At 37.6% G+C, this 25549-nt stretch overlaps 2 protein-coding genes across 8 annotated transcripts in view; one reads left to right on the forward strand and one right to left on the reverse strand.

Annotated features, from left to right (window-relative positions):
- Positions 1-1140: 1140 nt before the first annotated feature.
- LOC110827853 (facilitated trehalose transporter Tret1-2 homolog) lies at positions 1141-12421 on the reverse strand. The gene is made up of 9 exons (XM_022059937.2): positions 12085-12421; positions 10704-10839; positions 8434-8569; positions 7599-7823; positions 6916-7150; positions 6134-6344; positions 5609-5735; positions 5337-5527; positions 1141-2957 (listed from the first exon to the last, which is right to left on the reverse strand). The coding sequence occupies exons 1-9, from the start codon at positions 12090-12092 to the stop codon at positions 2649-2651; spliced, it is 1578 nt and encodes a 525-aa protein (XP_021915629.1). The 5' UTR covers positions 12093-12421; the 3' UTR covers positions 1141-2648.
- The window catches only part of LOC110827854 (carotenoid isomerooxygenase), a 94337-nt gene continuing 75788 nt past the window's right edge, over positions 7001-25549 (forward strand). For 6 of the 7 annotated variants that reach the window (XR_015535732.1, XR_015535734.1, XR_015535733.1 and 3 more), the window contains exon 1: positions 7001-7136. The gene's annotated coding sequence lies outside the window, so the exon portion shown is untranslated. Of the gene's footprint in view, positions 7137-12537; positions 12622-25549 lie in introns of those variants that run through there. The other variant, XM_087351115.1, reaches the window with a different exon arrangement.

A 25549-nucleotide genomic window follows, 5' to 3' on the forward strand; every position in this document is an offset into this window, starting at 1 on the left:
TCTCACTTAGCTTAACCTAATTTGATTGATGAAAGACGCGCAACAAAGAATCGGATTTGATACCCAGCAGCCCTGAGGATGAGAGTAGAGATTGTTCTCGAAACGTTGGCAGAGGATTGGTTTATTCACCATCCAGCCACCTGACGCAGGTTGTAACCTGAGAATCTTTCATCGACTTCAGTCGCCGCCAAAGCTTCACTTTATACATTAACCTAACTTCTACAAAATGTTGATTTCTAATTAAATATTGGAAAGCACGAGAAGAAACATTCGTTTAATTTATGTAATAGAATTACACACTTGTGACAATATAATGTATTTGAAAATAAAGTGTGAGCAAAGTGAGATATGTAAGTGGCTTTTATAATTTTAAGATATTCCAAGAAGGAATTTTTTACAGAACCTGTAGAGTGAAATAGTTGTGTATTAAAGTGTCCTTCTTTGTTGCAATGGGCAGTAGATTGTTCTCATTATGTATATTTTCAAGTGGACTTTAGTGTGCTGTGATCAGACACAACAGCCCTCTCCTACATTTTCCCATTAGACCCTGTGTAGCTATATTAATTGTGTCATTCTGTTGAAGTGTCTTTGAAAGGAATATTTCATTATATTGAGCTTCTGGAAAGTGTTTCTTTGCATATTTTAGGTATTCAGTATTGCGTGTTTACAAGTCTGTATTGTATTCTGTGACTTTGTATTTGTTATTAATGATTCATTGTCCTTGCAATACTAGTCTGATCATTGACATACCTTGTGAGGGGTCTGCTGAGTTCCCTATTTTAAAATACTGCTAATTATCAGTTAAACAGCTCTCTCCTATTCTTATAAAACCCATTCCAATGGAGGTTTTCCATTAGCCAGAGAACTAATAGAGAATTCTTTACTGTTAAATTTTTCATACTAAGTACTTAATGAAATATGTTATTCAACAGTTTCAATTAATTTAAATTTTGGCTCTCATCTTTAGCAAAAATAATTTAATAATTTGTGGCTTTTCAGGTTTCCTCTTGAAAACCTCGCATTAACATAGAGAATTATGGATGAAATTAGACCAACAGCTCTCTTTATCACTTTTGTAATCCACAACTGAGTGATTTTAGAAAGGATAATTCAGTGGGTTAAAGTAAAGACGCATAGGACAACAGTCATTAATACTGTAATTTCACAGGTTGTAATAATAATACAGTAATATTTGTTACACTATATAAAAATATTTAAAGTACAGGGTATACTATCACATACACTTATCTTACTTTTGATTTCACACCTCTTACAAATTTAAGTAACATACATCATTCTTCAGTACTTAAATTACTAGTGCTTTCTGCATTGCATTTGCATTACCACAGACTGTGTGAAATATAAAACCTAACTTTAATAACTTGTACCATTTATTGCTATCTATTAATGATATCAGTCAGAGTTTCATAAAAACATAGGAATTAACCTTAAGTAAAATATCACAAATAAATTAGGACTCTTTATTTCTCTACAGACAAAGAAAAAATCAACGGATCTCACATAAGCTACATGGGGACAGAAGTAAATGATGTAAGCTATTATTACTATTGTCAGTCTTCACAGGAAATATTACTTTCACTTAGGGTTGCCACTTGTAAATTAATTTCATTCCCTCAGTCTGTAATATGAAACAGAATAAGACATTATCAAATTTTCTTCTGCCAATATGCAATTTCAGGAGGATTTCAGTACCAGTGTTAAATTTTGCAAACATTATTCTATTTTTGACTCCTTTAAGATTTTGTGATTCATTGCTGTTGAACTTGTCAGCTGGGTACGCAATTAATTTCATTTATGGGTACTGAATGTTGTAAATTACTGCATCATAATTTGTGATATATGTATATATATATATATATATATATATATATGTTAAACAAAACAAGAGCATTTTAATTACTTGTAATTACAACAAATTCTCTTCTTACACATTTTACACCAGAAATAAAATGCAATTTCTCTTTACACTTAGACCGTTGTTTGTTTCTCGGCACTACAACCCTGTTGTGGGTTTTCGCCGCCTGCTTTTTGGACTGACCCTGCACAGTTTCTACTCAATCCTGATTTGACTGCCAGAGCCATCTAGCAGTTAATCAGGAGACTTTTGGGTGAGAAATGGCCGCTGAATTTTGCTTACGAAACATCTCATATCATGGTCGTAAGGTTCTTTTACATGCCGTAAATCTTCGACATGGGACCGCCGGCTTTACTTCCCCTCCAAAGGAAGTTGTGCTACCGATTTTTATTACCCTTAAAAGTCCATCTAACTTGGCCGGGATTGAACCCGTGAACCTTGGGTCCAGTGGAGAGCACGCTAACCATTAGTCCACCGAGGGCAACACACTTAGAAAGTATTTCTCAGAATACATGTAAACATGCTGGTTGTTCATGGATTCTATAAAATATTTGTGGTTTCTTGATACAACAAGGAAATTAAAATAATCTTTGCATTAGCTATATAAGATTATTATTAGAACTCAAACCTCAACATCTCACTTAAAAGTTGGATATTTTGAAGTGCTTAATATCATACTTAAGTGTGGCAACCCTAACTGTGAAATTTGATTTAGTATCACTGAAAACCTGCTCTAGTACCATAGAGATTGTGTGGGAGTATTTTAAGGCTCTTATGGAAGCATTGACCCTTTCTCTGCTTCCAAGATCTTTGGCTTGTGTCCAGGGAGTGTTTTAGTCTGTTTGTTCCCGAGAGTTTTTGTTCTGCCTGAGAAATAGTCCTCTATCTCTTGCAATGTTCGTCCCTTGGTCTCAGGAAGGTATAAATAGAAAAAGATTGTTCCTAACAATGAGATGCTGCCATAGATCCAGAAAGAACCATGGTTGCTGGCTGCATGCTGAATGAGAGGGAATGTCTTCACCACAGTGAACACAAACAGATGAGCAGAGCAGGTTGTTAGGCCACCAATAATTCCACGTACCTGCAGCAGAAAGAGAATCTCATATGTTGACTTGTCCTATTCTAATCCAGTATCAGTATATAAATGCCATTTAATTTTTAATATTTAACATAGAATGTCCTTTATTTATGTCTACAGGTGGTATACGTACCAGAAAGAAACTATAGAGAGATCTGATGGAATGTTTTCTAATCTGTCATCCATGCAGTGAACTTTGTCACTAAGATAATGACATGTTACTCTGTGGTGGATCTTGGGTCCCCCGCTCTGTACACTTAGTCAAACCTACCCACATACCCAGAAACATGTACTTTTCAGGGGCATGTAGGTCAGTTTGCTGCTAACTACGAGTATGAGCGAGGCAAGTTGAATTTTGAGATTTTATCGAGATGATATTAACAAGCATAAAAATATCAGTTTTTAGTATGCTGCATGTACAAACTATAGGTAGTCAGGTCTGCACAAATTTCCAATAAATTTATGAACCACCACCTGAAACTGGGAGTAAGTGAGTGTGTGTGTGTGAGAGAGAGAGAGAGTAAAAAAATTGTAGGCAGCATGGTGATGTGACGCCCAAGACTTGTGCACATCTGGATGTAGTAATTAAATTTTAAACAAATTATTTGTTACATTCAAAAGTCTAGTGAAACAATGGTAAAAACTAATACTATATCATTGCCCCCCCCCCCCCTCCCCCGACATCAAAAGCTGTTCCGACAATTTTCTCCCCATTATTCATAACTGATTTCCTTCCCCTCAAACACTGATGAAGGGCCGTAATAAGATAAAAGCTATGCAATAAATAGTGGACACATATAAAATATTAGTTTTGATTCTTCACTATTCAGTTAGATAAGTAAGTGAGAATGAACTTACGTTCTTTCATATTGTGTAGTCGTAAATTTAAACAATCCTTTTATATACCAGCTACTTTAAGCACTTTGACCTATATCATAAACATGGCACATGCATTTCTGTCTTTATTAGAACATCATTAGTGTTTTTGTCCGGCATGTCAGATTTGATTAAACTTCCTTATAGCCCTAAAAGGCAGGAAGTTCTGGGTTTAGCAGCGAGAGAAAGAACACTGCAGCAGTCATGAGGACAGATTTTATTAATTTTAGTACTTCTTAATAAGTTACAAAAAAAACATTTTTATAAGTTGATATTTGGGAATAGTATAATGTGTTTAAGTGTTCAAGAAAATTAAAATAATGATTTTAAATGCAAGATTTATAGGGCTGTAAGGTTTAAGCAAATGTGACATCTTGGACAAAACACAGACGATAGTCTAATAAATTCATCTAATGAAACAGGATGATAAAAGTTGCTGGCATATTAAGATGTTATTTGTCAGTAAGAATCTTACCAAATGGACAATGTGTAAATACATTTTAGGTGTGTGGAAATGATATGCTAATTAAGTTCGTAAATTGTTTGATGCATAAAATCAGAAAACTGCAATTTCTTTATTCATTTGTACAGTATAGTTGAGGTAATTTGTGATAACGTCAGTTGTTTGTTCTCATTTATCTCGCTCCATTGCTTTCATTTGGGAATGTCTTTGTTCATTCTATTTTATCACTCATTGTTCTCACGTCATGAAGTGCCACAAAATATGCATCTGATACAGTTCTTTTAAATGACATAATTTGGTTATTTATCATCGCAAATTCTTTAACTTATAGAAAAAGCAAAAGTTTACTCTGCTAAACAGTTCAGTTCTGGAGTGTTTTCTATTATCTGTAGGAGGGATTCAAAGTTACTCATTCAATTTTATTTTAGGAATAAAAATTTTGGTGTATAAAAGAATAAGTTGAAAAGCTACATCGTTACAGGACTAATATTCAGTGGTGATTCTGCTTCCACAAGAGACTGAAGTTTAATTTTCATAATTACATATCCCATATCTTAAGAGTACTTATCTATCATGCTGTAATGCAAGCTTAAAATTTTATATAACGTTCATATCACAGGTTCTTTTGTAGTTGTAGTGATTACTTAGTTACGAGATATTTCAACAAATTTATTTTCAGTAGCATCTCTGAATAATTAGATATTATTATTATTATTAAGTGTTCTGTCTTACGACAGGTCCATTGCTCTGCCCAAAAAGAGCTCTCCAGTTGTCCCTATTCTCGGCTTCTCGCTTTAATTCCTGGAACGTCATCTTCTTTCCTTGTTTAAGGTCGTCGGTTAGCTGTATCAATCTTCTTCAGATACAGAAAGTTTATTTTTCGCTTAAATTTGAAAATGTTCCTGCATCAAATTTCACTAGTGTTTTCACAGTCAGCGTGTGTAGTAAATTTGAACAAGCAGATGAATAGATATGAGAGCTTACTTTTAATATTAGTGTTGATGTGCAGTAGGTAATTAGTCCTAAAAGGTCATAAAATTTACCTGTGTCGGGTAGACTTCACCAATCATAACCCATGGAACAACCAGATAGCCAAGTGTAGACGCAATCGTGAAAGTAAATATGCAGACTACAGGAATCCAGGTTGCTGTTGGTTCAATACCTTCTGCATCCCAGCCTTGTTTCACATACATGTAGGAACCAAGTCCAATCATTGTCAGTCCGCAGCCAATTGCTGAAAGAACAAAATGTTGTTAATTAAAAACTGCCCTTACTTTTGTTGTGAATAAATGACAAGGTGCAGCAATGCACTTACCTGATATCAGAGTGAGCGGTCTTCTGCCACATCTGCGGAGGGAGATGCAAGCGACAACGGTGGACAACAGCCGTACAATACCCAAGATCACTGTTGCCAGATACTTGTTCATTTCAGCTCCAGATTCCTACAGAATAAGATAAATTGTGATGTGAATGCTAGTAAAAAGTCTTTTTTTGTTCTTTGGTCCACCAGTCTGTCAAATCCTGGTGCATAACTTGAACACTAATATTAAAAGTATAGTGTCAACAAGGGTTGATATTTTCACTCTGCAGTTTTCTGTTGTAAGAATAAAAAGGGAATATGTAGGATTGAATGAGTTGAGAGTATTAATTGAATGCTGAAGCAGTCAACATCTGTATTTAACATGTTAGTAGGTTCTTGCTCAAGAGATTGCGGAAGATGAATGTCTGAGTCAGGGTAATTAGTTATGACCAGCAGTTAGTGTACATGTCCCTGATACAAATGTTTGTGAAGTGCATTAGATTATCACATAGTTTTTATGTGAGAAAATAGTATTCTTACCTGAAAGACTTGAACTGCATAGAAGGTTACTGGATTAACTCCGGAGAATTGGTAGATACCAAAGTAAGTGAAGAGGATTACAAAAGGTTTTAGTGCAGCAGGACTTGTAAGAGCACGCAGAGTTTCTTTTAAACCACTGAGCTGTACATTATTCTTATCAGCAAAATCTATGAGATTGCCTATTTCCTTGTCCACGTCACAGGTTTCTCCTCTGTAAAATGAAAACAATATTGAGACTAGTTTGGGCAGTACTTTTGAAGGTTTTTATCTGTTTTTTAACAAAACTATAGAATTAATTTATGACAATTGTAATACATTTAATTATACCACATTTGTAATCGTTTTGTTATCATAATTTTTTATTATCTTCAGTGTTTATAACAGATTTAATCCACTTAAAAATTTTAACAAATTCTCACACGCTACACATGGTGGCATTTGGTTGGGGGTGGTTGAAGATAATGTAAATGTCAGAGATGACAATAAAGAGAAAGGTTCTGAGACTAAATTTGCTTTATAAATGACAGTTGTAGTGAAGTAAACAAAATTTGTATGGATGGTAGTCTTCATTTGTGCACCTAGTAACAATGTCTGCCTTTGTCCGTCAGCATTTCAACAATTATCCCCAAAAATGATGTCATAAATATATTCTTGAATCACATACTCTAAATGTATTTTATGATTCTTGTACTGTACAATTTAAGTTGTTATATTAAGTTTAATCAACATTTCATAACTGCATAATACGTAGTAAAAGGGAATCATTAAAACTGTGTTATTACCTGAACTTTTTCAGTGCTTCCTTCGCTTCTTCCGTGTGTCCATGATTCAGAAGCCAGTTTGGAGTCTCAGGCATGAACATAATGAGGATAAGTGCCATAATGGGTATAGCAGCGCTGATACCAGCGAGCACTGTCCACGTCACGACAGCTCCCAGAATGTACTCTATGGTTACCCCAAGAGACACCCCGACAGACGCCAAAGCAGACAGCATTCCTCGCAGGTGAGGTTGGGTCACTGAACACAAACCATGGACATGTTCTTGCAAAGTTCCATAGCTAAGGACAAATAGCAGTATAGTTTCTTAAAGAAACGGTTTGGAAGCCTGAAGTGATAATGCCAAAAAGTAATTACACTTTTATATGAATAGTTTACATAATTTCTGGTACAGGGTTTCTAACTGATTCTTGTACAAACAGTGTGTTGGGTTTCTGCTTTATTTTAGACTGATTGTAAAAATCATTTCTGAAGTCTGACATGAAGCTATACAGAAAATTTTATACTTCAGTTGAGAGAGTTAGTGGAATAAACAGTAAAAACATAAGATTTCCATAAGTAGTTTAATGTCGTACTGCCATTCTAAAATTAATAATAATTAAAGAACAGCGGACTCAAAATATGAAAAACGTGGATGAGGGGTGTATTGAATTGTTTTAAAAATGCGTTACGAGGATAGATGACAAACCTTCTCCTGTATATACCCTGGCTGGGGCACCAACCATGCCAGATCCAAGACCAACTAACAGCCTCCCAATATAGATCATCTCAACACTGTTGGAAGCTGAGATTAATATCCAGCCAAGTATGAGGGGAATTTCTGTTATGATGAGTGTACGTTTTCTTCCAATGAGATCCATGAGGTAGCCACTCAGAATACAGCCGATCGGGGTTGTTACAGAGGAAAGACTTGCTGAAAAAAGAATGAACGCTGTGTTCTAGTGATTTTATTGAAACATAATCTTATAATAATACAGTAACATTATTTGTGTGGTATAAAATATTCTTTGTATACATATTCCTAAAAAGTCAAAGTATACGGAGGGTAAAGTCTCTATTTAGCACACTTTCAGAAGGGTCTGTAATTTGTAGTTTTCCTGCCTACTTCATGATCCTGATCCTAAAAGTAAGTTGATTTACAAACAATTCTTTGCAGTTGCCATATTTTATAAAAGCAAACTGTTGCAAAAACTGCAGTGTTTCTGTACGCTACTGCAACAGGTTCAAGTTTTCAGGTCGTAAAACATTCGTGTAAAGTCAGATGCTTATTGTTTGAAGGTCATATAGAGAATTCACTTAAGACCCTGGCCACACGACCGTACAAAGTACGTCTGTTGCAACGGACGTAGGTGAGGACACAACACGAGCGCAGCGTCATGCGTCAGTTGCCCCAATGGAGCCGGAAGAAGCTGTTGCATTCCGTGGTCTTGCCCCTTCATAATTCTATGACGGACGTCACGATGTGCGTTACAATGGACGTACTTTGTACGGTCGTGTGGCCCCAGCCTAATCTGTATACTTACCTATCCAAGAGGCCTGTTCTTCATCAATTTTAATGAAGCTGTCTGCTTCTTCAAGCTGAGGTATTGCAACTGCGGAGAATCCGAACACTAGACCTGTGTTGATTGTACCCAAATTTGCTACAAATGCTGCAATTACCTGCAACAAATGGAAGAGACTTTTTTGTATTTCTTATTTATTTCTGTAAAAGATCAAGTTAGCCAAATGCTTTCAGTTGACTTTTAATTGATGGGTTCTTGGATTTAGACACTTTTTGAATGAATATTTGCTGTTGAATGGGAAGATTATTGAGACTTAAGAATTAGAATGAACGTGGAAAGAAGTGGTTGTTGCTTACATCAAGCATGTGTCTCGAGCAAGTGAGTAAAACTGCAACAAATCTTCAGGCGCTTATTTAAATTCTAGAATTCTTGAATATGCCTTTGAAGCCCATGGGTAACTATATGTACCATCTGCTTTGACACTGCATTTTGTCCACGGGTGTGGGATTTTTTTTTGTGATTCTCAGAACAAACCGATTATTTCCGTAAACAACATTAACCATTTGATCTTTGTAATGGAAACATATTATGTTTTATTTGTAATATGATCGGAATCTTTAAATATTATTTAGACAAGCTTTGGCTAAAAAAGGGATATGAACGAGAGAGCGACTAACCATTGAGCCAGTACATTCAGAGTATACAATTCAGAATGAAAGTCTTTAGCAAATAAAACATCTACAGTTAATGTTTGGTTTGTTAGATTCACACGCTCCCATATGCATAATTTTAGATCTAACTTCATACAATGTTTTAAGTCTAACATTCAGGAATTATAGTTACATGTTTTTTAAAAGAATTAACTTGTCTGCAGCAACTTGAAGTTTTATGACGTGGAGTAAAGGTGCCCCAGATCTTAAACCATTATACCATGAATCATCAGTCCCATGAACATTTAAGAGCTGGCTAAAGAAATTCTTCCACCTATTCAAAATTTTTATTGGATTTGCAAGCAAATTGCTATTATCATCCTTTACCAAATTAGTCTGAGGTTGATATCCTTTATTAAAATTATTTATGCCTATGTACAGGTCTCTGATATTAAGCTCAGTATTATTCCCTTTTCTTATTCGTAAAGGTTCTACTGGCTTCACATCTCACATTACATAGCTTATACATATTCATTTTGTTTGGGTCCTGCAACCATTGAAATTTTGTTTGCTCCCTTCGATGTATTAATTTTGAACATGCTTCATCAAACCATGGTTTATTTTGCTTTCTCCTGTAGTATCCTAGTTCCTCTTTGGCTGGAGTTTTGATACAGTTTGTGACATTTTCCCACTCCCTGTTGATATCCACACTTTCATTATCGTTATCTGTCTCTAAAATTTGAAACCTGTTCGAGATTTCAACTTGATATTGTTTCTTTACCTCTCCCTCACTTAAATCTTTCAAATCAAATCTTTCTGTGTTGTAATTTTGCTTAGTTCGTCTACTTACTGAAAGCCGCTCCCTCACTGTTGCCACTACCAGATAATGGTCAGTGTCACAATCTGTCGTGGTTATTCGTACGTCTCTTTCTTCCTAATAATTAACAGATACTTCTACCAAATTTGTCCGCAATGCACAGAGTTCTTGTTTTCCAGTTGTCCAGAATAAACACAAATTTATGCTATCGAAGAACTCTGAATATTTTTACGATACGAGATGAGAACATGAGGTGCATATTGATTTTTCAGAATAAACTGGTGTCTCTGTTTTTAAGCTACATGTACATTCATTTGAACAAACATGAGTTAAGACGCATCATGTCAACATTTCTGTTTGTACAGATCCTATCTAGGTATTCACATTCTTGATATGTGGGGTTCTCTAGGTGATGAAGATGGTCTTCTGGGTTGTGACACCATGTGGACTCATATAGATGCCAGCATTTCAGAGGTACATACAGCCTGGACAAAGATAGATGCAGCATGTTTCTCTGAAACACTGCTATCTTCAAGGCCACACAATATCACAACCCAGAAAATAAAACACGACATGTTCACATTCTTATTTAAAATAGTAGGGAGAACCTACACTCAAGAGCCGGGATAGCTCAGTCAGTATAGTGACTAGCTACGGGCTGGATGACCGGGGTTTGATCCCCGACGGTAACAGAGGATTTTTTCCTCTAGCCTGTGTGTCCAGACCGGCTCTGGGGCCCACCCAGCCTCCTATCAACTCGATAAAGTATTATTTTATGTTTTTATGTTTAAAGAAACTGTACTTGAGAAAGAAAGTGAGCTTACCTGTTTTAGTGCACTGCCCCTATGCGGCTTAGCTTCATTTTTTAAGCCAGGGCTTTTCACTTCAAGGATGGTGACGTTTTTCTCATTTTCAGGCTCTACAAGAGCCTTACTCTCCACATCAATTGGTACACTTGTACTGCAATCACACAAAAAAATAAAGCATACCTCGAGAAAAAATAACCATAAAAATTTAATGATTCAGTTAGCTTTATTAATGGTATCCAGTGGAAATGATAAAACGCATAATGCTAAGTATTTTTTTAAAAATGTATTTCTATCGGTGTTGAAAATTCCCTGACTGTTTCTTCAAAATGAATGTTTGTTCATTCCGAGAAATGGCAAATAAGTATCTTTACTATGGGTATGCAAATAGCAACAATAACTTCATGTCTTGGTGTGTAGAACTTGCCCTTACGTATTTTCCAGACATTTAAATTACACAGCAATATTTGGATTCATTTGAACTGCTGGTTAACGAAATAAAATCACAGGCAAATCAAATAATTAATGGAATTAAATTGCATGACACAGTTTGCAACAGTTGTTTTCTTCTAAATGAAAACAATGGAAATTAAATATTTTCGCGTATTCTAGACCTATTCATATTTATTCATATAATTCTCAACTTTGTCACACTATCATCTTAAGTTAACTGTATTACAAGTGGTTTGAAGAGTTTTGCATGATCCTGTAAATGTGTAATTCAGAAGTATTTGGATGTAGAAAAAAAACTCATAAAAGTATAATTATTGATGCGTTTATTATGCAACATACTGTACTTACATACAGTAGTTTTTTGTACTTTTATTATTGAAAAAAAACACACATACTGGTGTATTATTGGCTTTCATAAAGTGTGTTCATAAAATGAAATAAAATTTAAACACGTTAATTTTTAGCTATATACTTGCTTGTATATCTCATTACGAGTGCCTAAAACGTAGGCAAAACACAACTTTCTCCGGTATATCAGAAAATCACGAAAGGAGCCGACATTCATAATTTCAATGGGAACGTAATCAGTTTACCCAGCAAAAATGCTGCATGGAACTGAAAACATTTGCGTTACTAATCGCATGTAGTCTGATGCCTGAAAAGTGTACGCAATTTTAAAGATCTTGACTCATTTAATTGAAATTATTGGCTTAAAGTTAAAGATGGGCAGATCAGAACAGCCAGCTGGCAGTTGCACAGAAAATACAAAATTATGCTCCTTTCATATGCATTAAATACATTTTGGTATATACTCAAATTTTGATTCTTTTTTTCCCTCCGTGAAGAAATGTTTCACTTCGTTGGCAATCACAGAGACATTGTTAAGACGTGCGCAATATAAGCTTTGAGTCGCAACAGTGAAAACTAAATGTAATTGTGTACTTACCTTTTCATGTTAACGGATGTCGGTATAAAGTGAAAACTAGGATGATGATGATGATGATAACGATGACTTGTTTCTTTTATCACAGATGGATTGATCGATACATTTAATGTATTTCAACAATGTCGCCATTCAATAAGCTCTTGTAGTATGTTACTGAATATATTTAATGTAAAAATATTAATTCACTGAATAACCTATGTAGTAGTAACTCAGAGTTAGCGTAACTAAACAACAGTTCGTCCAGTGAGGATGATAACTTGAAAATAAGTTAAAGGCCTGTAGAACAAAGCGTGTGCAGTCTTTACACATATCTTCGCTAGCTCCGACTTCCAACGTTGAACTGCGCTCGAGACACGCATCCTGCACCTTATATTTATACTAATGTGACGTCATACTACAATAAATGCCTATTCCCTGTCCAACATCAGTGGTATAGAAGGTTAGCGGCATAAGGTTGATTATTTGTGCAAAGTTCGGTGTGTTCAAGATTCAGTCGATTATTCTGTTTACACGTGACATTCAGACGTACCGTTTCAGGTGATAAGGCATATAAAGCAGCATGCTTTTCGTACCTAGCAGGGGACGATGTCTTGCGCTTGCGCAGGACTCCGCCCTTAGTTAGCTTTTTGGTTGGTTGGACTCGTATGCTCACAAGCTTTTCAGTCAGGTTCCGAATAAGAAGTTGGTGAGTGATGGACTTTTCTGCTGCATTTATCATGTAGTGGTATCATCTAGTGGTATCCACTGGCATCACTTGCCGGCCGTGTAATATTCCACATGCGACGCTATACTTGCATAAGATACTTTTTTATTACATACCATTGTTTTTCCCTGCGGATTCGAAATTTTTCAAGGGCTTCGTCCAAAAAAGGCGTGATGGAGAATGTACTTGTGTGTCAGTACCAGGTCCTTTGTGAGGAAAACTGAAAAGCATGGATGTTGCGTTTCTAATTATTTTAAAAATTATGTATATATTTTGGTCTGTTCTAAATACCTACTTGAGAAGTACAGTTAATATTGACTTCTTTACCTTTCAGAAGTTAAATGAATTGTAAAACGTTGTGTAAATGTTTAACTGTGTCGGAATGCCACAGACAAATGTTCGCCTATTCTGTTTCTCTGAAGAAAGGGTCCATGAAGTCATCGGTCTGCGAACTACCGCTCTTTTCTTTCTTTAATTATTTGTCTTACCCTCGTTTCCTGTTGATTAGTCGTCTGCCTGACTTTCGCCACCTAGGCACACGTGCAGTTTTTGCAAAAGATCATTTTTATTCGCATTTTACATTAGTTTGCGTCAGTTCCACTGAGAATAATTCAGAACAAAAACGTTTGTTGAAAGCTTACATTTTGATAGAGCGGAAAGAGTTTTAAATTAAAAATTATGTCTGTGGTCTTTGTGAAACTGTTTCGTTAGTATAGATTTTCAGCAAGCTCACCTTGAATTTGTCACACGCAGCTTTTCAAAGCAGAAACCCGATCTTTCTACATAATTGTATGAAATTTCGTACGTTCGAAAGTTTTTTCTTGAGGATTCAGCATGTCAGAGCGAATTCGTAACGTTACCCAAGTATTAATAAATCCTAAGATGGCTGTCTTCTGGGTTGTAGCACCGTGTAGTCTCGTATAGGTTTGCCGACGATTCAGAGGTCATACTGCCTCCATCATCAGGGCTGTAAGTCATTCTGGAGGTAGCAGGCACCTCTGAAACGTTGGTAAATCTACTAGGCTACACGCCGCTACAAACCAGAAGACAGCCAACGATTAACGTAGTTTACACACGACTTCAGCATTTTATTATGTGATTTGGTGTCACATGAGTTACTGGATATGTTTTAGACAACCGCAAAGTGAAAATTTTTGAAAAAGACTAAAGTTGTTTACAGAATTGCGTAAGATTTCGGAAATTTGTATATTTTAACATTCTTTTATGTTAGATGTGTGACTTACGATACTTCATATATGTGTGTAGTTTTCGAAAAAAAAAATGTTTTTCGCCTTGTTAACGATAATTGACCGGCCAATATGGCCAAACCGTGAAATTGTGTTTAAGAAATTTCGTACGTTTGAAAATAACTCGCAAAGATGAATCACTAATTCCTGTAATAATTAATGTATGGAGACCAGCGGACGTGCGGGTTCATCCTTTGGTGACAATTAATGTCAAGCTTCACTGAGCAGGAAATGGGATTTATGAGTCTTCTATCAAAACATGTCTGATAATGAAATCGTGATACATTTCAGGCAAGAAGTCCAACCACCGGACTTCCCGTTTGCTTTGTTCGGAGACTTCGCACACTAACGTCATACGAATGTTTTTTCGTTACTTTCGTAGTAAACATCCGGGCTATAATACACTGCTGATTGGACGTACCATCGGATCCTTGGGACCGCGGTACAACCCACAGGACAGCCAACTTCGTACTCACCGCCGTGAAAACCGCAAACCTTACAAAGTGTTTCGTTCACGTGATCTTTACTCGCTACGAGGCAGGACGATATTTCTTGATGTTGCACATTTAATTGATATTGCAATAGTGATTTTGTTTATATAGCTGTTTGATAGTATATAATATATTATTTTATCTATCGATGTAAGGAAGGAAGGAATTTTTCTCTCAGGTTAATCCTTAGCGACATGCAGAAAAATTGTATTCAGACCCTAAAATAATGTGAACCTTGAATTGAATTTAACTGAAACACGTCAACATTACACTCTAATAGAACTGTATGTATCGAATTTTGTTAAAATCTGTCAGTTTATTGTTTTACTTAGAGTGATTTAAAGTGAATGGAAAATATGTAATTATTCAAGAATAGACTAAAAGTAGTCTCGAATGTTAAAAATTAGCTTTATGCGAAGTCTTTTAAAGGATTCGGAGATGAATATAAATTTGTAATTTTTTTTGGACTTTGTCCATTGTCTTATTTATAAAACTACAACTTTTGGAAAATCTATCTGTCCGCGTGTCCTCTTTTTACATGAAAACAAGCAGAATCCGTCTTTTAAAACGTTGTACTTTTATAATTTTGTAATTTAGATGATGGACAAAGTCCAAAAGAACAATGTATCGTCATCAGAAATCTTCAGTCTTCGGTCCATGAGTAATGGCTCTTAAAATGGACCGAAATAGTTCGAAATCAAAGTAGTTTGACAAAATTTGGTGAACATATACCGTACCAATTTTGGTTCGTACTCGGTGTTACTTGTAGACAGTCAGACGCCGGTCGCGGATTTCAAATTTATTTGTTGAAAAGCACCTAAAATTTCAAAGCACTAGAAACGTCGAACAAAGTAGGCCTGTATATTTACAGCTGCGCAGAAGTCCAATGTATTTTGAGCTGCTGATGCCAGTCTATGTTGAAATACGCAAAGACATAGACGCATTCAAGGCGGCCTGGCTGGTAAGTGAAGGGCAGTGCGTGACTGTCTTACGCAGAATAATTAAGATACGCATCTGCACAATAGACAAGACTATTGCCATGTTCCCACATCAGTGTGCGCTAGTGTCATTAATCAATATGTGAGGCACAGACTTAGACCTTCAAAGCGTTCCACATGTTGTATTTTACTAGGGCGGTTTTATTTTTAATATACACATACGTAGAAGTAGTAAAATGTTCACTGTTTACACTTCATACACCTTCCTCTTTTATATGTTTAAAGCAGGCGTGGAGAAACGGTTTTCCGCGGTCACCTTGTGTCTGCTTTGCACTTAGATTATTTCTTAGTTTAGTGTTTGCTTATTTTGTGGTTAATCTGATGACGCGCCCCCAACTTCATGCGTTATACAGTGCCTAATAATAACATTGTTAACCGGTCGTGACCTGTTTTAAAGATTGTCCCAGAATTTCACTGGAGTTACTGAGGAAACTAAGCCTTCACTAAGGATACCCGATCTCCGGGCCGGGAATGGAAGTCGAGACCTACCGGACACGAAACAGGGCTGCTTAGCGGTTTTTAGTGTGCTGGCTTATTCACGTACGCTTTATCAGCTGTAGGACTACAGATTGGTAGTACCAAATTGTAGGATAATAATAAGAAGGGTGTGGAAAGAAGCTGTCGCATTTGTATGGAGATGCTTATTAAGACTTTGAAGAATTCCGGTCAGGATGTAATGGTTACCAGTTCAAGATTTAATGCCAGTATCTCCCAAATACGAAGTGCGAGTGGTCACCGCTAATCCATTGCGTTGCATGGGATCCTTATTATGGAGTTGAATACAGGTTGACTGTTTCGTCCAGTCAGAATTTGCTGTTAGAGGCCATTAGAGGTCATCCTCTCTTATCAGTTTTCACCTTCTGATCATGAACACGGTTATCCTGAGAAATAGTTAGTTTTGGAGAAACAAGTCCTCTTTAATGTAGGTTCGTCATATTACTTGTTCCGATGTATCTGAAATCCACAGCTTTCGTTAGGGTAGTGACAAAGTGCGTGCACGAAGTATTTGGATCTGATGACGGTAACTGCTGAATCATTTCTTTTAAAGACATCTATTAGTAGTTCGAATATTATTGATATGTGCCCGAATTTATAACTTGTGTTGGGCAAGGCCGTGGTCTAGGCAACACGGAGTTTTCCTCCGGGGGCTTCCCCGGTTTCTCCGTGGCATCCCAACAATTACTCCATTCACACACAGAAGAAGGCAATGGCAAACCACTTCTGGATCATCTGCCAAGAACGTATATGAACAGGTCCCAGTCCGAGAAAAGGGTGGAAGGATCCTGTTCATATGGACCTGTCGTCAGACAGAACACTAAATAAAAAAATAAATACAAGAAGTTACCCTTCAGAATCCTAAAATGCATCTCACCATCCGCGATTATCTAAAGGGATGTAGAAGTTGGGATTGCCTATGTGTGGTCTTCTCTGACATTTCGTGTTTCCCATGGTGTGGCAGTGGCTTTAGTCAGTCCGTTAGAGTGTTAGAAATTAAAATATCCATTTCGGTAGCTCCGCACGACACTACGTTCATTGTCTGCAGGCAATATTGGCAGCAAGTGTAAATGGCATTTTCAGAATTAAATTTGACCAATATATATGCAAATACTTTGCTACAATTTTTTGTTTTCCTGCATTTGTTTGCGAACGTTTGATATAAGAAAAATGTAGTCATAAATAATTGCAGAAGTACGTAGGTGTTCAGCAGACCAAGATAACGTTATGATGGTTTTGGATGACGAGTCTGCAGTAATGAATGAATTAAATTGTAGGGAAAGATAATGGCTGGGAGCCTTCGCCAGCACTAATTCAGTATTATGACAATCAGTACATCATGTTATTAACATGTGGTGTGACCAACTGATAATCTGATAATAGGATCTACGTTGACTGGTTGGTACTTCACCACCTGTATAAGGCAGTTCTCTTCCATAATCAGAAGCTTTATCATTGCCACTTCAGAGGCCTGCTATTGGACCGATTCTGATCCACTTAAATCTAGTTCTTAGCTTTACTGCTTATTTCTCTCAAGATTCATTTTCATTTTATACTCCCATCCGTAAGCTCGCAAGTATTCTCTTTTCATGATTGCTTGTAATAAAAATTGGTGTTCATATCTTGTAAGATTTGTAACGTCGTAGGACATGATGAACGCCATCCGAACTGCTGTTTCATAACGACCGCATTTGTGTAGAGAAATCGAGACTAACTTTATTCAAAGGGTACAACTGGGTAGGAACCTTTTTACTTACCCCTGATACCTGGTGACGGAAACATTGCATTTAGCAGAACTTAACGACCCAAAATAGCAATCATGTTTATGGTAGCATTCTTGTTTCATATTTTGGAGTTCCCGGATTCGAGTCCCGAACATGTCATTGGCTATCCTGACTGAGTCTTTTCGTGGTCTTCCTTAACGTCTACAGACAGGTGCCCGGAGAGCACCTTGTTGCAAGCCACGATTGCCGCCTTCCAAATCGTTTTCTATTCACAATCCATTATCATCCCATCTCATTTGATGCTATATAACAGTGATGCCAAACTACGGAATAATCTGTCTTCAGCTGAGCGCATCGTGTGTTACGATTTCGATGTGCCGTGCATTGCAGCAGAAGTTTGATCAGTAGGATTTGATGTTTTGACGGCGGTGAGTCCGAAGATGGCTGTTTTCGGGGTCGTTGGGTTGTGTAGATGGGTAGAAGTTTAAATTCTCAAACTGTAAGGTACTAACCAAGCTTCCGTGTCCATTAGCGGACTTTCGTAGTACTTTCCCTCCTTAAATTTCATGTAAGTTACGTAATGGGCTTATCTTAAAATGTATTACGACAAATTCCTAACACTCGCTAATCCATTAATTATATTCATCAATCCATCCTTAGTTTTTATTTCCGCAAGGCAAAGCTAACGAATTAGCACAACTGCAGTGTATCTAGGGAAGAACGCAGATTGAGGGAGTTTGAAAATTGCTGAGGAGAAGAATGTTTTCATCGAAAAGAAGGGCATAACATGGGGCTAGAGAAGATTGCATAAAGATCAGTTTCGTAATTTTACTGTGGCGATAAATCGGGGAGGATGAGATGAGCGGAGCATGTAGCACGCTAGGAACATTGAAAAATGTCACACCTGCCCATACTGCATATGTGCCACTATAAAGAAGGATGTGCATTCTTGCCCGTTATTTTCAACGTTTCTGCTTAGAAACGTCAGGTCTCTCAGAACATTATCCTACACTTCTGACATAGGTTAAGAATAGACTTGAAGCTCATATGTGGACGGTTTTATGACGTACAGGGCGTGATCAAAAAACATCGAGATGAAATTTGTAATATCTGACTGGATATTGTTTAGCGGGATAATGCAGGCTGTCCAGTTACGTCTGTAAGCAATAACGTTTTGAAAATGGTCTCTGTAATCTTATCGTCGACTTGAGGTTACGGAATGAGTTTTTACGCGAATAAATGGCAATACGTAACTTAACCTGTGCATTGTATTACAGACAGACAGACAAAAGCTGTCGATGTGATAAACGCTGCAGTAATTAGTTTGTACTTGAAATAAATGTACTGTAAATGAAGTACAATGAAATTTACAAAACTGCAAAGAACTCATTTGGAAGATGTTTAAACCACAGCCAACATGAGCGTATATGGGAAAATGATATTTAAAGTGAAACTTAATGAAAGAAGGTGTGACGACGTGGACATAATTCAACTGGCTCAAGACAGATGACTTATTGCTTAGGGACAATAATCATTTTGTAAAGTAAAGCAAAGTTTGTCCCGCTATACGCCATGTAGGCGCTTGGGGGGAGAGGAGGGTATAGCTCCTCTCTTCCTTGACCTCGGCACTAGATGGGGGTGAGTGGTCAGCATCACGCCCCGACCGGCTTTACCCCCGGGAAAGGACCCCGGTACCCATTGTAGAGGAGGCTGGGTGTGCCCCAGAGCCGGTCTGGACGCAGAGGCTAGAGGAAAAATCCTCTGCCCCCGTCGGGGATCGAACCCCGGTCGTCCAGCCCGTAGCTAGTCACTATACTGACTGAGCTATCCCGGCTCATATAATCATTTGGTAGTGTTAACATAATGGAGCAGAGTAAACTCAACAGACTCCCTGTTATTTTAAGGGCACTTACATTTGGTAATTTGCATTGCCTAATTGCATTTCCTTATTTTGAGTACGCAGTTTGGAAACGTTGTGTGATTAACCGTTTAAAGCTCAATGGCTCAACTGCATCGTACGATGACTTCTACTTTGCTGATCGCGTTTAAAATCAAACCGTCGTGTAAGTTGCACGTTTCACGCCACATTAGCAAGCTAGTCTGGAATAGACGAAAAACTGTAGTGGTTTTCGGTGGATGTGCACAAGGCCCCACCATGAACTTTGAAGTGAGTAGTTTCTTAAATACGAGGGTCGCTCATTAAGTAATGCCCCACATTTTTTTCCTCAGAATATATTTATTCAAGATGGCTGAAATTTGGTGACAATATAAATCAATGTTTCCCTTACACATACTATTTTTCCACATAGTCCCCATCAACTTGTACGGTTTTACGCCATCGTGGAACAAGTGCGTGCATGCCTTGCCGGTACCAGCTCTTGTCCTGTGCACGTAGCCATGTCCTCACTGCTTGAATCACGCTCTCGTCATCTTCAAATCTTGTTCCGCGGATAGCATCTTTAAGTGGCCCAAAGAGATGGAAGTCGGAGGGTGCCAGATCTGGACTGTAGGGTGGATGGGGTAGCACCGTCCAACCCAATTTGGTGATTTCTTCCCGGGTTCTCAGACTTGTGTGAGGGCGTGCATTGTCGTGCAGGAGCAAAATTTCTGCTGGATGCTTGTGAGGCCGAACTCGTCGGAAACGCTTCTTGAGGGTTTCAGGGTCCCGATGTACGCGTCTCGCACCTCTTGGCATTACATCCACAAGAATGAACCCATCACTGTCCCAAAAGACAGTCATCATGACTTTTCCGGCGGAGGGAGTTGTCTTGAATTTCTTCTTTCTCGGTGATTGAGGGTGAATCCACTCCATTGACTGCCTTTTTGTCTCCGGCTCAAAGTGGTGTATCCAGGTTTCGTCACCTGTAATGATCCCTCAGCATCAAAACGCTTCCAACAATTCAGAAGAAATTGTTTTCCTTTGAATCCTGCGGTCTGCTGTGAGACTTCGTGGAACCCATCTTGCGCACACCTTCGAATATGCAAGAGCCCGGATAATTGCAATTACACTTCCATTGCTGACTGAAAGCTGTTGGACCAATTGTCGAGTTGTGACGCGCCGATCCTCACGAATAATGGCATCCGCGCGGTTCAACATGTCTGGAGTGGTGGCTGTGGCAGGACGCCCAGAGCGCGGCAGATCATGGAGCTCGGTTTCTTCACTTCCTGAAGCTTTAACTCTCTTAGCCCAGCGACCAACGGTGCTCCTATCGACTGCACAGCTTCCATACACAGCACACAAACGTTTATGAATGTTCACCACAGTTTCTTTTTCAGCAAAAAAGAATTCAATTACAGCTCGTTGCTTGTAACGAGAGTCGTTCACAGACGCCATTTTAACAGTTCACTACAGCTCCGCCATTGGTTGGAATCATTTGAAACTCCGTACACGAACGCGAGAAACATCAAATCTCAAGCATGTAAAAGTACACTTTTCTATCTTCATTATTGGCTGAGAAAAAAAATGTGGGGCATTATTTAATTAGCGACCCTCGTATATGGAGTCGACGCCCCATTTTGAGAAACATTTACAACTGACTAAACAATATTTAACAACACTTAGATAAATAATCACATGGTTTACTAAAATATACGTAGTTCAGATAAAATGTAGCTTAAACTTTACTACTTCTCAGTTTCATACTCTCTCATTCTCTTTTATTGTAGATACAATTTTGGAAGAATTTTTGCTTTAATGTCGATGTGCAGAATGAAAGTTCTTTAGACTTCATGTTAATTATATAATAGTTTAAATAAGCAGAAGCGCTGCGATGTAATTACTGACGTTTCACAAGATGAAGGCTTCAAAATTCCAAGCAAGGAAAGTGGCTTGCAGTTTGTTAGTAATTATAAATGGCATGCAAGCATTGCATCGTATTAATGAAGTTGGTCATAAAAATTGGAAATAGAAATAACCACTCTGCGTCAGAGATTTCGAAGTCGGAAATTAGTAAAAATTGAGGACTTGATATGTTATCAGAGGTTGGTATATACTTCAGATTATTTCCAATGATAGTTCTGTAAAACCTTGCAATAATGTTACATGCTGTTCTTCCCTTCTGGAAGCTGTCGGTCTCCGCGTCCCTGCTCGGAATCTGAGAGATTTTTCTATGTTCAGTTTTAGCCCTTTGATCAAAAACAGTCCTTCTGCTAGATGCGCATCAGCTGCTAATGTCGTCTGCAGGGATTTGGACATATTCGAGACGAAAATTGTCACACTTTAATTTACTTAATTGATTTAAATTATTATTACAAATATGCTAATATATTTAGTTGCAATTTTCTTGTGTATTGTCGTCCTCCGTACTAATGTATTTTATATTTTGCTTGTTTTACCTTTTATGTTTTTATTGTGTTCGTGTGCTCATCTCTGTGCTGTATCTGTAATTGGCCGTCTGGCTGTTGATACAGCACACTAATAATAAAGAGTTGAATTGAATTGAATCATCATCATCATCATCATCATCCTTTGGACATAATATTTCTCGATCGGTTAATACCAGTGATCTGTTTACTAAAGCGGCTAATAAATTTCTATAGGCGATGGAACCTGAAGGTCCATCGGTGTGTTCACAGAATTCTACCATTGGACCCCATCTTGAGGTACCTACTTCAATCCAATTCTCATAGACTGTTCATTTCGCATTTATCTAAAATATATTTAATGCATTATTGTAATTATCGTCTTTATAATTATGCCAAAAAAGAAGATTATCCTTTAATTTAATTTATTTATGTGCTTTTTAAGTAGTTTGTAAACAGAAAGCATGCAAACATAATCTTGGTTGTACACTGTGCCCTCTAGTGGTCTGAATGATGGTCCAAAAGCATTAATTTATTCGTGGGATATTAAATACACTATATTCACTACAGGGATTATATATAATTTGTTGCATAGATCATATATAACATATGCAGGGGACTCAAGGCCCTCCTCGAGGTCATTGACGTGGAGAAAGGAACAAGTCATTGCCAACGATATTAGTGACACAATTGTTTTAAAAATCGTTTAATAGTCGGTATTAAGGGGATATTGTCCTGCAGAGATTGGTTTGTCTTAATGTTCTTTTGAACGGAAACGAATACTTATTTAGGTGACGGCCTGGCTTGCCCCATTGAACTTGGGTATTTAAAACGCTGAAATTTCCCTTTTCATTTTTGTATGAGTCTGAAACTTGAGTTTTCGCTCCGTGGGACAGATGCTGCTATGTGAATAGCTTGCATCTAAGGTAGATCGGGAAGCTGTAATGTAATTCCATGAAGCAGAGTCCTCCTTGGCAGCTAATAGTACGCTCAGCTACTCAAAAAATTGTCACATTTTATGGAACCCGAGATTTAATTACCGTGTTCACAAGAGCCCGCCATCTGTTCCTATCCTGACCCAGATAAATCCAAACCACACCCTCAAACACTATTTCCCTATGGCACATTTTAATATTATCCTTCCATCTACACCTAGATATCTTTTTTCGGGCTTTTCACGCAAGATTTTGTAAACATTTCTCATCTCCTCCATGAGTGCTACGTGCCCTTCTCATCTCACTCTCCTTGATTTGAGTATCCTGGTGATATATGTTGGTGTTTCAAGTTATGTACCTCCTCATTCAGTTTTATCCGCTCTCTTTTTAAATTTTACCACTAAAGACCAAATATTCTAAACGCTCTCGTCTAAAACATGGTTTTTATTAGGATAGCTGATCAAATTATTGAGCTAGGCTACATATCCATTATTGTAAATTCTCGTTACGTGAGGTCTCTTGGTACGAAAACAGATAGGATAAGCAGAACCATTGAAATAGATTGTGGAAAAAACAGTTTTAGCAATTCTCACATACCCTGTATATTGTGTATTTTCTTCTTCTTCTTCTTATCTCCCCTGCGAGGAGCATAGGGGCCTCCTTTCGGAGGTTTCAAATCTATTTTTAGACATTTTATAGGGACTCCTTGGACGAGTGATCAGCCCATCGCAAGATATATTGTGTATGTAATACATTAAATGTATTTACAGTAATATACATAGGCTTGAGCGTGTTTGTGAATTAAATTAGCCAATTTTGTCGGTATATTTTCAGTATCTTCGCCAAAAGTTAAACAAAAAATGTATGATCACTGAAGTCAGCCAAACAAGACATTGAAATCAAATGAATATATTAAACTAATTCGCAACTGTCACATGTAATTAAGTTACGTTTCTTCTAAGAGTACGAAATGTAACACCTTTGAAAAATATGTTTTTTAAAAGAACCACAGGCTACCGCAGATCAAAACAGAGAGCCACTCCCATACTGACGTTTTACGGTGTGCTAATTATACAGGCCTAAGACTGTAATTCGGTACGAAATATTTTAAGTACAAAACACGTTAATAATTTAACAATATTGTTCCTGTTATTTTCCTTGATGAGTTCGATTGCCCGTGGGTTTATGCAGAAGCCATATTGGCATAGCTGACGACGACTCGAGAACCATCCAGCTGGCACCTTTACAAGCCTTTGTAAAATTCACTTCTTACGTCAGCCCTTCTTCTGACGAAATATCGTGGAAATCGTCACGTGTTTTATCGCAGACTTTGCGTTCTTGACCAAAGAATCTCGAATGTTCCCGTGGTGTGGTTTCCGTATGTTGTTTATGTCGCAGAATTATAATGACGCGTTGTCAGGCGTAAAATACGACGGAACGGAATCGTACCGGTTGCTTTTGGTGTGTAGATGTACAGCAACTCTGCAAAGAACAATAAATGATGTATATAACATGAGTAAGTTTCCCTGCTGTAGCCAATCCTGGTACATAATACGTATATCTATGTTTTTACTGTTCCCAGTGCATCGACCATCATGCACAGTGTAGACCTAAGGTCACACGTAACATATATACCAGGTGATTCTAAAAGGACTTTACAACTTTGAAAGTGTATAGAAATTTATTCAGAAGGCTTACAGAATCGGTTGAGGTGTCATTTTGTAGCAAAACAAATCAAGTTTGACTCACGTTGTGATGTAGTACCGAATTCAGTCACCGCGAGCGCAAGCGGCAGTGCATTTGAAAATGGCTCGAAAATTTACTCATACCACAGTTAGACGAAGATGACCAAAAAGCACGCATTCACTTCCAGCAAGACGGCGCACCACCTCACTGCCTCACAGAAGTACGGGATTTCCTCAATAACCGTTTCCCAGGTCGGTGGATTGGTCGAACAGGGTCGATAGCATGGCCACCTCGTTCTCCAGATTTGACACCTCTCGATTTTTTCTTATGGGGTTTCATTAAAGATCGTGTGTATGTTCCACCCTTACCTGCCAATCTCACTGAGCTCAAAGCTCGAATCACCGCCGCAGTTGCAGAAGTGACACCGGATATGCTGGATCGTGTTTGGCAAGAAATTGATTTCAGGTGGGATGTCTGCAGTATCACCAATGGCAATCACCTCGAACCAAAATGACTGTTTGAGGTAAAACTTGATTTGTTTTGCTACAAAATGACACCTCAACCGATTCTCTAAGCCTTCTGAATAAATTTCTATACACTTTCAAAGTTGTAAAGTCCTTTTTGAATCACCCTGTGTGTGTGTGTATGTGTATGTATGTATGTGTGTATATATATATATATATATATATACATATATATATATATATATATAATGTTAATAATAAGCTTGGTGAAGCTAACCGAACATAGATTGCCTACTTTCGTGTGCTCGTTCGGGTTCCAGAAAAGTAGATAAACCACTGTCTTCTAAATGTCAACTGTTGAAAGAACACCGTATAGCATATAATAAATTATACCAGTCATTGGTAACGTATGCCGCCAAA

The sequence above is a fragment of the Zootermopsis nevadensis genome, unplaced genomic scaffold (genome assembly GCF_977971745.1).
Source record: "Zootermopsis nevadensis isolate Lab colony 2312 unplaced genomic scaffold, Znev_1.0 Znev_ptg000018l, whole genome shotgun sequence".
NCBI lineage: Eukaryota > Metazoa > Arthropoda > Insecta > Blattodea > Termopsidae > Zootermopsis > Zootermopsis nevadensis.

Bases quoted from the DNA above. Each gene is read 5' to 3' on its own strand.
- LOC110827853 (XM_022059937.2), bottom strand. The intron at 8,570-10,703 runs GTAAGCTCACTT...CATTTGTTGCAG, and splicing joins GGGGCAGTGCACTAAAACAG to GTAATTGCAGCATTTGTAGC. The intron at 6,345-6,915 runs GTAATAACACAG...TTCATTTTACAG, and splicing joins GAAGCACTGAAAAAGTTCAG to AGGAGAAACCTGTGACGTGG.